The 13,419-nt window shown below is 65.6% G+C and overlaps 1 protein-coding gene across 19 annotated transcripts in view; it reads left to right on the top strand.

Annotated features, from left to right (window-relative positions):
• The window catches only part of LOC142824327 (potassium channel subfamily T member 2-like), a 49,728-nt gene that overhangs the window by 15,485 nt on the left and 20,824 nt on the right, over nt 1-13,419 (top strand). For 11 of the 19 annotated variants that reach the window (XM_075916177.1, XM_075916176.1, XM_075916179.1 and 8 more), the window contains 5 exons: nt 220-400; nt 3,517-3,681; nt 6,538-6,674; nt 7,576-7,712; nt 10,608-10,825. In XM_075916177.1, the coding sequence (XP_075772292.1) occupies nt 220-400; nt 3,517-3,681; nt 6,538-6,674; nt 7,576-7,712; nt 10,608-10,825 (838 nt within the window). Of the gene's footprint in view, nt 1-219; nt 401-1,647; nt 2,126-3,516; nt 3,682-6,537; nt 6,675-7,575; nt 7,713-10,607; nt 10,826-13,419 lie in introns of those variants that run through there. The other 8 variants (XM_075916184.1, XM_075916181.1, XM_075916180.1 and 5 more) reach the window with 4 other exon arrangements.

Below are 13,419 nucleotides of genomic sequence, written 5' to 3'. Positions count from 1 at the left end.
TGTAGGTCAGGAGGGCTGACACTCAACGTACCAAGGGGGGTAAAATCCCCACTTTGTCCAGGGGGCCGATCTGTGTGTGTGTCCCAGGCTGAGCAATCAGCGTCCCCCGTCCTGCGTTGGTGCAGCCAGCTCTGGGGTGAGGCCCAGCGCTCGCCAGGCCGCGCGGCACCAGGGCCTTTGCCAGCCCCGTGACCCTGGCCATGCCCCCCCCCCCCCCAGCATCTGCGGGATCCAGCACCTGGAGCGAGCGGGCAACAACCTGACCTTCTTCGACTCCCTCTACTTCTGCATCGTCACCTTCTCCACCGTGGGCTTCGGGGACGTCACCCCCCGGATCTGGCCCTCCCAGCTGCTGGTCGTCATCATGATCTGCGTGGCCCTCATTGTGCTGCCCATCCAGGTGAGCTGCCCCCCCCACGGCAGGGAGGTTGTGGCCAGGCCCAGGTGGGACGCCGCACGCCGGGAAAGGCCTTGCGGGGTGCAGGGGGCTGATCCGCCGGACAGGGCCCCCCCAAGGCTGGCCCCCCCGGGTGCGCTGCGGGGGTGCTGGAGCTGAGCTGGCCGTGTGTGGGTCTGGGGTCTGCCCCTGCTCAAACAGGAGGGTTGCAGGGTCAGGAGAGGCTGGGCCCTGGTGGTGCCTGGGGGGCTGGCTCCATGGGGAGCAGAGGTTTGCTGACGGGCTCCTCGGTCCAGCTGCCACATGGGGGCTGAATCTGGCCACACGGAGCCGCTGTCTGCCAGGGAGGGGGGCTCTGCCCGGCTGCTGGGAGCTCGGGTCTAGCCACGGCCGGCCCACAGCATCTCGGGAGGAAACGACTCCGGATGGGGGGCCTGGGTTCCCCAGGGGCAGGGTCCAGCCATCGGGGTGACCCCAGGTCAGGTTGGTGCTGGCCGGGGAGGAGAGGGTGAGTCAGGAGGGGAAAATCTGGAGCCAGGGATGCTGCCAAGCTCTCTCTGCAGGCCAGGTGGGGGCGACCTGCTTTCTCAGCTCCATCTTCATGCAGTGCACGGACAACCTGGGGAACTCCCTGCCACAGGATGTTGTGAAGGCAGGACTGTAACAGGGTTCAAAACAACTAGATAATTCAAGGAGGTTGGGTCTCTAAATGGCTGTCGGCCAGGCTGGGTAGGAACGGGGTCCCTGGCCTCTGTGTGTCTGGGAATGGGTGACAGGAGAGGGATCAGGGAGGGTTCCCTGTTGTGTTCCCTCCCTCTGGGGCACCTGGCGCTGGCCTGTCAGCAGCCAGGACACTGGGCTGTTTGGACCTTTGCGCTGTCCCAGCCTGGCCCTTTGTATGTTCTTACATTCATCCTGATGGTTCACTGCACATGGCTCTCTGCATTGTGTGTGGCTGCATGTTCACTGAGTGTGCATTGCACGTTTGTTGTGTGTGCAATGTGTGTGGCTGCGTGTGCGTTGTGTGTTGTGTGTGCAATGTGTGTGGCTGCGTGTGCGTTGTGTGTGCAATGTGTGTGGCTGCGTGTGCGTTGTGTGTTGTGTGTGCAATGTGTGTGGCTGCGTGTGCGTTGTGCGTTGTGTGTGCAATGTGTGTGGCTGCGTGTGCGTTGTGTGTGCAATGTGTGTGGCTGCGTGTGCGTTGTGTGTGCAATGTGTGTGGCTGCGTGTGCGTTGTGTGTGGCTGCGTGTGCGTTGTGCGTTGTGTGTGCAATGTGTGTGGCTGCGTGTGCGTTGTGTGTGCAATGTGTGTGGCTGTGTGTGCGTTGTGTGTGCAATGTGTGTGGCTGCGTGTGCGTTGTGTGCATTACATGTGTGTTGTGTGTGGCCTGCCGGTAGCTGTATGTTCATTGTGTGTGCATTGCGTATGACTGCATGTCCGTTGCATGTGCATGGCGTGTCCACAGTCCCTGTCAGGCCTGGAGGGGCCCAAGTACATGCCACCCATCTCCTGCTCCAGATCTGGGGTGTGGGGAGCCCCGCCTGGCGGCTTGGCAGCAGGAGGCCTCACGAGGTGCCGGGGTGGGCGAGGACACGAGGCGCCAGCTCCTGCTGCTCCGGGGGCGTTGGCTCAGAGCTCCCAGGGCTGGGAACAGCCGGAGCCTGGTGAGAGCCGCGTGGGTCCCGGGCCCCGTTGCAGGCCCCTCCGACTGCTGCCAGCTCTTCCTGGTGAGGAAGCTTGGGAGGGACGGAGCGATAAATATGGGGAAGGGGGGGTCACCTCTCAAGCAGGAGAGAGGGGGCAGGACCTTTGCTCTACCCCATAGATACCTGCAAGAGCTGGGACCCCCCCGCATCACTGTGACCATGCAGCTGCCTGCCCCCTCTGCCCCACAGAAAGGGAGCCACAGACCCCACCCCCCATCCCAGGGAACTGCCCTCTGCCCCCAGGGAATAGCCCCCATAGTTCCAGGGAGTTGGACCCCATCAGCCCCTGCCCCAGGGAACTATCCCCTGCCGGCCCCCTGCCATGGGCTGCGCGGCACAGTGCCCCCTGCTGGCCCCCTGCCATGGGCTGTGTGGCACAGTGCCCCCTGCCGGCCCCCTGCCATGGGCTGTGTGGCACAGCGCCCCCTGCCGGCCCCCTGCCATGGGCTGCGCGGCACAGCGCCCCCTGCCGGCCCCCTGCCATGGGCTGTGCGGCACAGCGCCCCCTGCCGGCCCCCTGCCATGGGCTGCGCGGCACAGCGCCCCCTGCCGGCCCCCCGCCATGGGCTGCGCGGCACAGCGCCCCCTGCCGGCCCCCCGCCATGGGCTGCGCGGCACAGCGCCCCCTGCCGGCCCCCTGCCCCGGGCTGCGCGGCACAGCGCCCCCTGCTGGCTTCCCGCCCCGGGCTGCGAGGCACAGCGCCCCCTGCTGGCTCCCCGCCCCGGGCTGTGTGGCACAGCGCCCCCTGCTGGCCCCCTGCCATGGGCTGTGTGGCACAGTGCCCCCTGCCGGCCCCCTGCCATGGGCTGCGTGGCACAGCGCCCCCTGCCGGCCCCCTGCCATGGGCTGCGCGGCACAGCGCCCCCCTGCCGGCCCCCTGCCATGGGCTGTGCGGCACAGCGCCCCCTGCCGGCCCCCTGCCATGGGCTGCGCGGCACAGCGCCCCCTGCCGGCCCCCCCGCCATGGGCTGCGCGGCACAGCGCCCCCTGCCGGCCCCCCGCCATGGGCTGCGCGGCACAGCGCCCCCTGCCGGCCCCCTGCCCCGGGCTGCGCGGCACAGCGCCCCCTGCTGGCTTCCCGCCCCGGGCTGCGAGGCACAGCGCCCCCTGCTGGCTCCCCGCCCCGGGCTGTGTGGCACAGCGCCCCCTGCTGGCTCCCCGCCCCGGGCTGTGTGGCACAGCGCCCCCTGCTGGCTCCCCGCCCCGGGCTGTGTGGCACAGCGCCCCCTGCTGGCTCCCCGCCCCGGGCTGTGTGGCACGGCGCCCCCTGCTGGCTCCCCGCCCCGGGCTGTGTGGCACGGCGCCCCCTGCTGGCTCCCCGCCCCGGGCTGCGCGGCACAGCGCCCCCTAGTGCTGCACGGGGGCCAGCAGTGACTTGGAGGGGCACCCCCTGAGGCCGCCCTCTCGGCAGTTCGAGCAGCTGGCCTTCCTGTGGATGGAGCGCCAGAAGTCGGGGGGCAACTATAGCCGGTACCGGGCGCAGACGGAGAAGCACGTGGTGCTGTGCGTGAGCGCCCTTAAGATCGACCTGCTCATGGACTTTCTCAACGAGTTCTACGCCCACCCCCGCCTGCAGGTGAGCGGGGGGGGCCCTAGGCAGGGGGCTGGGGGGCTACGGCACTCACTATGTGCCCCACCCCCCCCAAAGGTGCCAGCTGCCCTGGGGGGGGCGATGGGCACTGACACTCGCGACTCCTCAGCTCTGCACAGGCTTGTCCCTGCCAGGGCTGGGGGCAGGACAGGGTTTGGGGGGCGGTGTGGGTCTGGGGGCAGGACAGGGTTTTGGGGGGCAGTGTGGGGCTGGGGGCAGGACAGGGTTTGGGGGGCAGTGTGGGGCTGGGAGCAGGACAGGGTTTGGGGGGTGGTGTGGGGCTGGGGGCAGGACAGGGTTTGGGGGGCGGTGTGGGTCTGGGGGCAGGACAGGGTTTTGGGGGGCAGTGTGGGGCTGGGGGCAGGACAGGGTTTGGGGGGCAGTGTGGGGCTGGGAGCAGGACAGGGTTTGGGGGGCGGTGTGGGGCTGGGGGCAGGACAGGGTTTGGGGGGCGGTGTGGGGCTGGGGGCAGGACAGGGTTTGGGGGGCAGTGTGGGGCTAGGGGGAAGGAAAGGTTTAGGGGACAGCATGTGGCTTGGTGAGAGGACTGGGGTGCTGTTCAGGTTGGGGGGGGGCGTATGTTCCCTCCCACACTCACTACCCCTCCCCCCCGCCTGCTTCCCCCTCCCCTTGCCTGCACTTTCACTCCTTGTCAAGTTAGGAGCAACGCCCTCGATTATCAGAATGGGTGATTTGCATATTCATATATACAAATGAGACGCCCCCACAGACTGCTGCACCTTGTCATGCATGGCCCTGTCCTGGCCCAGCCGAGGTGGGAGGGCGGCACCGGGTGCTGCCCGACCCATTTTATCTGCCCTGCAGCTGGGCTGGGGGTGGGCACGGGGGGGGGGGGACATCTGACTCAATGCCCCCAGGGGCTGGCTGAGTCCGGGCTGTGTAGGTACATGGCTCAGGAGACTGGCCAGGCTGGGGCGGCGATTGGCTGTGCTGAAGCAGAGGCTGGCGGGGGCGGGGGGCTGGGCTAGGGGGTGGCTGTGCTGGGGCAGAGGCTGGCGGGGGCGTGGGGCTGGGTTAGGGGGTGGCTGTGCTGAGGCAGAGGCTGGCGGGGGCGTGGGGCTGGGTTAGGGGGTGGCTGTGCTGAGGCAGAGGCTGGCGGGGGCGTGGGGCTGGGTTAGGGGGTGGCTGTGCTGGGGCAGAGGCTGGCGGGGGCGGGGGGCTGGGCTAGGGGCTGGCTGTGCTGAGGCAGAGGCTGGTGGGGGCGGGGGGCTGGGCTAGGGGGCTGGCTGTGCTGAGGCAGAGGCTGGCGGGGGCGTGGGGCTGGGCTAGGGGGCTGGCTGTGCTGGGGCAGAGGCTGGCGGGCGAGGGGCTGGGTTAGGGGGCTGGCTGTGCTGGGGCAGAGGCTGGCGGGGGCGTGGGGCTGGGCTAGGGGGCTGGCTGTGCTGGGGCAGAGGCTGGCGGGGGCGTGGGGCTGGGCTAGGGGGCTGGCTGTGCTGGGGCAGAGGCTGGCGGGGGCGTGGGGCTGGGCTAGGGGGTGGCTGTGCTGGGGCAGAGGCTGGTGGGGGCGTGGGGCTGGGCTAGGGGGCTGGCTGTGCTGAGGCAGAGGCTGGCGGGGGCGTGGGGCTGGGTTAGGGGCTGGCTGTGCTGAGGCAGAGGCTGGCGGGGGCGTGGGGCTGGGCTAGGGGGCTGGCTGTGCTGGGGCAGAGGCTGGCGGGGGCGTGGGGCTGGGCTAGGGGGTGGCTGTGCTGGGGCAGAGGCTGGTGGGGGCGGGGGGCTGGGCTAGGGGGCTGGCTGTGCTGGGGCAGAGGCTGGCAGGGTCGGGGGGCTGGGTTAGGGGGCTGGCTGTGCTGGGGCAGAGGCTGGCGGGGGCGTGGGGCTGGGCTAGGGGCCTGGCTGTGCTGAGGCAGAGGCTGGCGGGGGCGTGGGGCTGGGTTAGGGGCTGGCTGTGCTGAGGCAGAGGCTGGCGGGGGCGTGGGGCTGGGCTAGGGGGCTGGCTGTGCTGAGGCAGAGGCTGGCGGGGGCGTGGGGCTGGGTTAGGGGCTGGCTGTGCTGAGGCAGAGGCTGGCGGGGGCGTGGGGCTGGGCTAGGGGGCTGGCTGTGCTGAGGCAGAGGCTGGTGGGGGCGGGGGGCTGGGCTAGGGGGCTGGCTGTGCTGAGGCAGAGGCTGGCAGGGGCGGGGGGCTGGGTTAGGGGGTGGCTGTGCTGAGGCAGAGGCTGGCGGGGGCGTGGGGCTGGGTTAGGGGCTGGCTGTGCTGAGGCAGAGGCTGGCAGGGGCGGGGGGCTGGGTTAGGGGGTGGCTGTGCTGGGGCAGAGGCTGGCGGGGGCGTGGGGCTGGGCTAGGGGGCTGGCTGTGCTGGGGCAGAGGCTGGCGGGGGCGGGGGGCTGGGTTAGGGGGTGGCTGTGCTGGGGCAGAGGCTGGCGGGGGCGTGGGGCTGGGCTAGGGGGCTGGCTGTGCTGAGGCAGAGGCTGGCAGGGGCGGGGGGCTGGGTTAGGGGGTGGCTGTGCTGGGGCAGAGGCTGGTGGGGGCGGGGGGCTGGGTTAGGGGGCTGGCTGTGCTGGGGCAGAGGCTGGCGGGGGCGGGGGACTGGGCTAGGGGGCTGGCTGTGCTGAGGCAGAGGCTGGCGGGGGCGGGGGGCTGGGTTAGGGGGTGGCTGTGCTGAGGCAGAGGCTGGCGGGGGCGGGGGGCTGGGTTAGGGGGTGGCTGTGCTGAGGCAGAGGCTGGCGGGGGCGGGGGACTGGGCTAGGGGGTGGCTGTGCTGGGGCAGAGGCTGGCGGGGGCGGGGGGCTGGGCTAGGGGGCTGGCTGTGCTGGCTGGCTGGCTGGTGGGGGGGCACCCCGGAGGTCCGGCCGTGCCCCGAGCCTGCCCCGCATCCCCCGGCAGGACTACTACGTGGTGATCCTGTGCCCCACGGAGATGGACCTGGCGGTGCGGCGGGTGCTGCAGATCCCGCTCTGGTCCCAGCGCGTCATCTTCCTGCAGGGCTCGGCCCTCAAGGACCAGGACCTCATGCGGGCCAAGTGAGTGGCAGCCAGGCAGGCCGCCCGCCCCGGGGCTCCAGCGGGCGGAGGGACCCGGTGTCTTGGATGCTCCCTCGGACAGTTGGCAGGTCGCGGGCGCGCAGCAGTCAGGAAGCTCTCGGTGTTGGGAGTCGCTAAGGGATAAGACAGCGACTCTCTTATGGCCGCTCTAGAAATCCACAGGGCGCCCACGGCTTGAACCCTGCGTGCGACGCCGGCGCCTCGGCTCCAGGAAGATCTCTTGGCACTGGAAACGGTTCGGAAAAGGGCCAGGAAACGACGAGGCGTTTGGAACGGGTCCCATGTGGAGAGAGATGAGACGGGGACTTTTCAGCGTAGAAAAGAGGAGACTGAGGGGGGCTAGGCTAGGGGTCTATAATATCATGACGGTGAGGAGAAAGTGAATGAGGAGAAGTTATCGACTTGTTCCCACAATATAAGAACTAGGGGCCGCCAAATGAAACGAACGGGCAGCAGGTTTAAAACAAACCAAAGGAAGTTTTTCCTCACTCGGGCACAGCCAACCTGTGGAACTCCTCGCCAGAGGATGAGGTGAAGGCCAGGACTTTACCAGGGTTCAAAGAAGAGCTAGCTAGATTCGTGGCGGTTAGGCCCACCAATGGCTGTTAGCCAGGAGGGGTAGGAATGGGGTCCCCAGCCTCGGTGTGTCTGGGAATGGGCGAAGGGGAGGGATCCCGTGAGGATTCCCTGTTCTGCTCCCTCCCTCTGGGGCACCGGGCACTGGCCGCTGTGGGCAGACAGGACACGGGGCTGGACGGACCGTTGGCCTGACCCCGTCTGGCCCACCATGTCGATGTGGGAGGAGTGAGGGGGGCAGGCCTTGCGGGGGAGGGGCAAAGGGCCCCGTCCCATCCTATCGCCAGCTGCTTTGCTCCCCCAGCTGGTCCGCTCTGCCCTGCGGGCGCCTGGTTTCCTCTAACGGCCCCTGTCTCTCCCCCTGCCCCTGGCGGAAGGATGGACGACGCGGAGGCCTGCTTCATCCTCAGCAACCGCTTCGAGGGCGACCGGGGTGCTGCGGTAGGTGCCCCACCTCGAAAACTCCCCTCCTCCCCCCGCCCCAAGCACTCGCGCCTGCAGGCTGCTAGGAAAGAGCCTGGAAGCCAGGAGCCCAGGCACAGCGGGTCTCCGTGCCGAGCAGACGGAGGGGCAGGGAGGACTCGGTCGACTGGGAACGGGGCGACTGGGGAAGGGTGGAGCCTGTGCGGGAAGGCTGGGCTCCATGTAACCGCAATGGAACCAGAGGGCGGGTGTGGCGGCGCGTCAGGGAGCCCCTGCACCAGGGCCGGCTCGAGCCATTTCTGCGCCCCGAGCAGTGGGCGCGGCTCCGCCCCCGGGTGCATGGCCCATGCACAGCCCCACCCTCCAGCACACTGTGCACCTTACAGCCGCCATCAGGCGCCCGCCATAGCTTGGTGCCCTGGGCAGCTGCCCGGCTAGCCCTCCCCTTAATCCGGCCCTGCCCTGCATCCCCGTCCGCAGCAAAACGTGACTCCGCCAGCCAGTCGAGTAAAAATGGGTTTATTGCTTCTCCTAGATACAGCCCAGTGTAGGTTTGATGCAGGCACAGGATAGGCCAACAGCCCCAGTGCCCTTGGGGGGAGGGGTTCACAGGCCCCTGAGCCCCCTAATGGTCTTTAGTCTCCTTCCTCCTTGCTTCCCCACACTCCGGCTGCCCAGCTCCCAGGCCCTGCCCCCAGCCAGGTGGCATCTCCACCTCCCTTCCTTTGTCTCTCCCCTTGTTCTCTGCGCAGGCTGGGATTGGGGGTACGTCTGAACTACATGGCTCCGTAATAGTGACCACAATATCATTATATTTAACATCCCCGTGGTGGGGAAACACCAGCAGCCCAACAGGTGGCGAGTCATTTCCAAAAGGGGAACTACACACAAATGGGGCGGTTTGTTAAACAGAAATTGAAAGGCCCAGTGACAAAAGTAAAATCCCTGCAAGCTGCACGGACACTGTTCAAAGACGCCATCACACAGGCCCAGCTTAAATGTATTCCCCAAATGAAGAAACGCAGCGAGAGAACCAAAACATGCCACCTGGCTCGACAAGCAGCTCAGAGAAGCAGTGACAGATAAAAGGCGCCGTTTAAAAAGTGGACGTTTCCCTTGTGAGGAAAATAGAAAGGAGCATAAACTCTGTCAAGTGAAGAATACAAATATAATTAGGAAGGCTGAAGAGGAATTTGAAGAACAATGAGCGAAAGACACAAATCGTAATAGCAAATTCCATTAGGTGCCTCAGAAGCAGGAAGCCGGCTAAGCAGCCAGGGGCGTCTCTGGCCGATGGAGATGCCGAAGGAGCACTCGAAGGCGATAAGGTCATTGCGGAATGAATCCTTTGCATCGGTCTCCATGGCTGAGGACGGGAGGGAGATTCCCACACCGGAGCCGTTCTTTGTAGGTGACAAATCTGAGGACTTGTCTCAGGTTGAGGTGTCATTAGAGGAGGTTTTGGAACAAATTGATAACTAAACAGTGACAAGTCACCGGGGCCAGACAGCATCAGCCAAGAGTTCGGAAAGAACTCAAATGGGACATTGCAGAACTGCTAGCTGTGGTTTGTTACCGAGCCTTTAAATCCGCTTCCGTACCCAATGCCTGGACGATCGCTAATGTGAAGCCCATTTGTAAAAAGGGCTCTAGAGGTGACCGTGGCAATTACAGACCAGAAAGTCTAACGTCAGGACCAGGAAAGTTGGTTGAAAGTCTAGTAAAGAACAGAGCGGTCCGACACAGAGATGAACGTCATCCATTGGGGAAACGTCGACAGGGAAATCCTGCCTCGCTAATCTGCTAGAGTTCTTCGAGGGGTTCAACAAGCATGTGGATGGGGGGATCCAGCGGAGACAGCGTGCTTGGATTTCCAAACCCCTTGGACAAGGCTCTTAAGCAAAGTGAGTTGTCCTGGGGTAAGAGGGAAGGGCCTCTCCTGGTAACTAGTTAAAGGGCAGGACTCAACGGTCAGTGCTCAGAGTGGAGAGGGGGACTCGTGGGGTTCCCAGGGGCTGTGCTGGGCCGATCCCAGACAACACATTCCTCACGGAGCTGGAGAAGGGGCGCAGAGCGAGGTGGCAAACTGGGCAGATGCTCCCAAAGTGCTCAGGAGAGCTCAGCCCCAGGCAGCCTGGCCGGGGCCTTGAGAGGCGCTCGTAGAGCGAGGGGACTGGGCAGCCAGGCGGCAGGTGCGGTTTAATGTTGATCAACGCCCAGTGGTGCCTATTGGATCCCAGAGTCCCCGCGATGGGTATGGGATGGCCGGGACGAATGGGCTGATTGCACGCGAGAGAGACACAAAGCGACAGGACCGTGGGAATCACTAGGACAGGGCTGGAGAGTAAGACAGAGAATCACTCGTGGGCGCTGTACAAATCCAGATGTGGTGCCTCATGGCAGAAGAGATCCAGTGGCACCGGAAAAGGGGCAGAGAGGCCAAGAGAAATGAATTCAAGTCTGGAGCAGCTCCTGTGTGAGGAGAGAGGAATCAGCCTGGGACGTGTCAGCTTGGAGAAGAGGAGACGGGTGTGACGTAGTGAGGGGGAACTTGCTGGTTTCTATGGGTCTGTGGTAACCCCACTGGCTGCCGCCGGTACCACAGCCCAGAAGGACAGGGATGGGTCGTTATGCAAAGGGATCTCTCAACCTGTCCGACCAGCTAACCCCCATGGGGAGGAACACAGGAAGGTGGATGCTGCCCTGGCTGGGGGGCAGGGCTGGAGGAGAGTTAGTTTAGTTTCTGTCTGGGAGCATGGAGGAAGCAGCCTCAGCAACAGGCTGGGGGGTTTAGAAGCTGTACCCCCCCCCATATCAAGGGGGGCTGAGGCATCCTAGGCCTGCCCTGTAATCTGGTGACATCTGTGCTGTGCTGTGTTCTGGAGAGGCAATAAACTCTCTCTGTTCTACCAGCTGGTGGAGTCTGTTTGTGCCCTTTTGGGGTGCAGGAGACGGGGGACCCCCAACGCGCCATCACACTGGTGTCAGGGGTGGGATGCACTGCACCCCGTGGATGGAGCTTCCAGCGGCGAGCGACAAGGCGCCATAGAAGCAAGAGCCCTGGAGCCAGGCGTGCTGGAGACAGAGCGAAGCGGTTCCTGGGAATCGTGGGGCGCTGCAGCACTAGACTGGTGAGTCTGCACCGAGGGGACCAGCGGGCAGATGGCCTACGCCCGACTCTTGAGGCAGAGCTGGTGAAGCTGTGCAGAGAGAGGGGCTTGCCTGTGCAGAAAGCAACCAAGGCCCAGCTGATTACCCAGCTGGAAGAGAATGACCAGCCATGGGGCCAGGATCTTGTCCCCAGGGGGAGCAGCCAGACCCCTCCTGAGAGTGTGTCAGGCTCAGAGAGGGGGAGGAGCGCTGGAACCCACCGGAGAGATGAGACAGCGTCTCCCGGGAGGCCTGCAAGCCATAGCCCATCTAGGGCAGGGGCCAGCCCAGCGGAGCTGCGGCGGCTGGAGATCCAGCTGCGGATCAAGGAATTGGAAGTAGAGGACCAAGAGAAGGAGCGCCAGGACTGAGAGAAGGAGCACCAAGATCGAGAGAGGGACCGCCAGGACCTAGAGAGGCAGCGACAGCATGAGCTGGCCATGGCAGAGCGGAGAACCGGTGGGGCACCGGCTGCGCCAAGTGCGGATGGGCCCCAGGGTCCCAGGACTGCCAGACGCTTGGAGAGGCTCGTGGTGGCCCAATTGAAGGACGTGGGCGACATAGACGGGTTCCTCAGTGCCTTTGAGAGGGCCTGTGGACTGCAACAGGTCCCCCCAGCTGACTGGCTGCAGGAGCTCATCCCCGCACTGAGCCAGGAGGCGGCCGGAGTGCTCAGTAACCTTGAGGACCTACAGCCAGGGGATTACAACCGAGTCAAGGAGGCCCTGCTGCACAAGTTCGTGCTGACCCCCGAGATGTACAGGAAGAAGTTCCAGGGGTTACAGAAAGGGCCACGGGAGACCTATGTGGATCTGGCCTCCCGCCTGTCGCAATACGGCCGCAAGTGGGTGTCTGGAGTCGGAGCCCAGGCCACAGAGGAGCTGCTCAAGCTGGTCCTGATGGAGCAGTTCTACGAAGCGTGCCCACCCAAACTGAGGCTGTGGCTCAAGGACCGGAGACCAGAGAACCCCCAAGAGGCTGGGAGGCTGGCGGACGAGTTTACGGAGAGCCGGTCCGGGTGTGAACGGGAGTCCCAGAGAGAAAGGGAACCGCGCAGAGAACGGATCTCGGTTGAGCGACGGAGGGAGTCAACTACAGGGCGAGACCAAGGAACAGGTCGTCTGCGCCCCAGAGAACCAGCCAGGGCCTGGACAGAGACAGCCCAAAGCCTAACTTGCCATCGCTGTGGGCAAAAAGGCCACAAGAGGGCTCAGTGCACCAGGTCCCAGGACCGGGGACTTTCCAGGGTTAACTGGCTGGGGCGGGAGGAAGGGCAGGCTGCCCCAGAGGCAGGGGCTGGCAGGCAAACCTCAGCTCAGAGAGAGGGGAAGGATGCTCAGTGCACCTCCCCTGGGAGGTCTGATTCTCAGGAGGCAGATTTCTCCGTGTACCGGGTGGGGGCAGGACGGCCCCTGCGGAGCGAGTGCCTCATACCCCTGGAGGTGGATGGTAGGAAGGTGACGGGCTTCTGGGACACGGGGGCGGAGGTGACTCTGGCCCGATCTGACATAGTGGCCCCAGAGCGGATATTACCCCACACCCAGCTGACCCTGAAGGGCATAGACGGGTCCCCGTTTAAGGTGCCTGTAGCCAGGGTGCATCTGAAATGGGGGGCGAAGGAAGGCCTCAAGGAAGTGGGGGTGCACCCGCACTTGCCCACCGAGGTGCTGATGGGGAATGACCTAGAGGAGTGGCCCCATGGATCCCAGCGGGCTCTAGTCACTACCCGGAGCCAGAGCCAGCGGGGGGCTGACAACATGGGTCCAGGGAAGGACTCCTGGCAGCGTCCTCAGGGTCCCATCCCAGTGGACACGGGGTCCAGCCAGGCTGGGACGCCGGACCTAGGCAAAGGTGGGGGACAGGTCCCGATCCCTGCCTCAGCAGCTGAATTCCAGGCTGAGGTGCAGGCAGACCCCTCCTTGCAGAGGCTGAGGGACCAGGCTGGCCTCCGTGCAGCTCAGCCCCGGGGGAGAGGTGGCCAGGAGAGATTCCTGCGGGAGCGTGGACTCCTGTTCCGGGAATGGCTTCCCCCCAGGAAGGTGAGGGCATGGGGGGTCCAGCGGCAGCTGGTCGTCCCCTGAAAGTATCGCCTCAAGCTGCTGTATTTGGCCCACGACGTCCCCGTTGGGGGCCACCAGGGGGTCCGGAGCACCCGGCTGAGGTTGCTCCAACACTTCTACTGGCCGGGGATGTTTGCAGCCGTGCAGCGGTACTGCCGGTCCTGCGACTCCTGCCAGAGGGGCGGGAAGGCCCAAGACAGGAGGAAAGCGGCTTGGGGGTCTCTACCCCAGATAGAGGACCCACTGGGTTTGCTGAGAGAGTTATGGGAGGGGAAGACCCCCCTGGATGGAGCGTCGGGTGTGGAAGCCGCCCTGGCTGTCCAGAGAAGGCTCGCTGGGCTCATGGCCCCGGCCCGAGAGACCCCAGCCAGAGATCAAGGCCAGTGGAAGGGTGGGTGTGACCCCCGAGGACAGGCCTGGGCCAGTCCCCCTGGAGTGGTGCAGCGAGTGGACAGAGGGAAGCCAGCTCATGTGGGGCCTCGCCACGGCCGGCCCGAGTCAAGGGGAGCACCCAT

Source organism: Pelodiscus sinensis, unplaced genomic scaffold (assembly GCF_049634645.1).
Source record: "Pelodiscus sinensis isolate JC-2024 unplaced genomic scaffold, ASM4963464v1 ctg90, whole genome shotgun sequence".
Classification (NCBI taxonomy): Eukaryota; Metazoa; Chordata; order Testudines; family Trionychidae; genus Pelodiscus; species Pelodiscus sinensis.
Note: the sequence above shows the minus strand (reverse complement) of the source record. Positions and strands in the feature narration are given on the sequence as shown.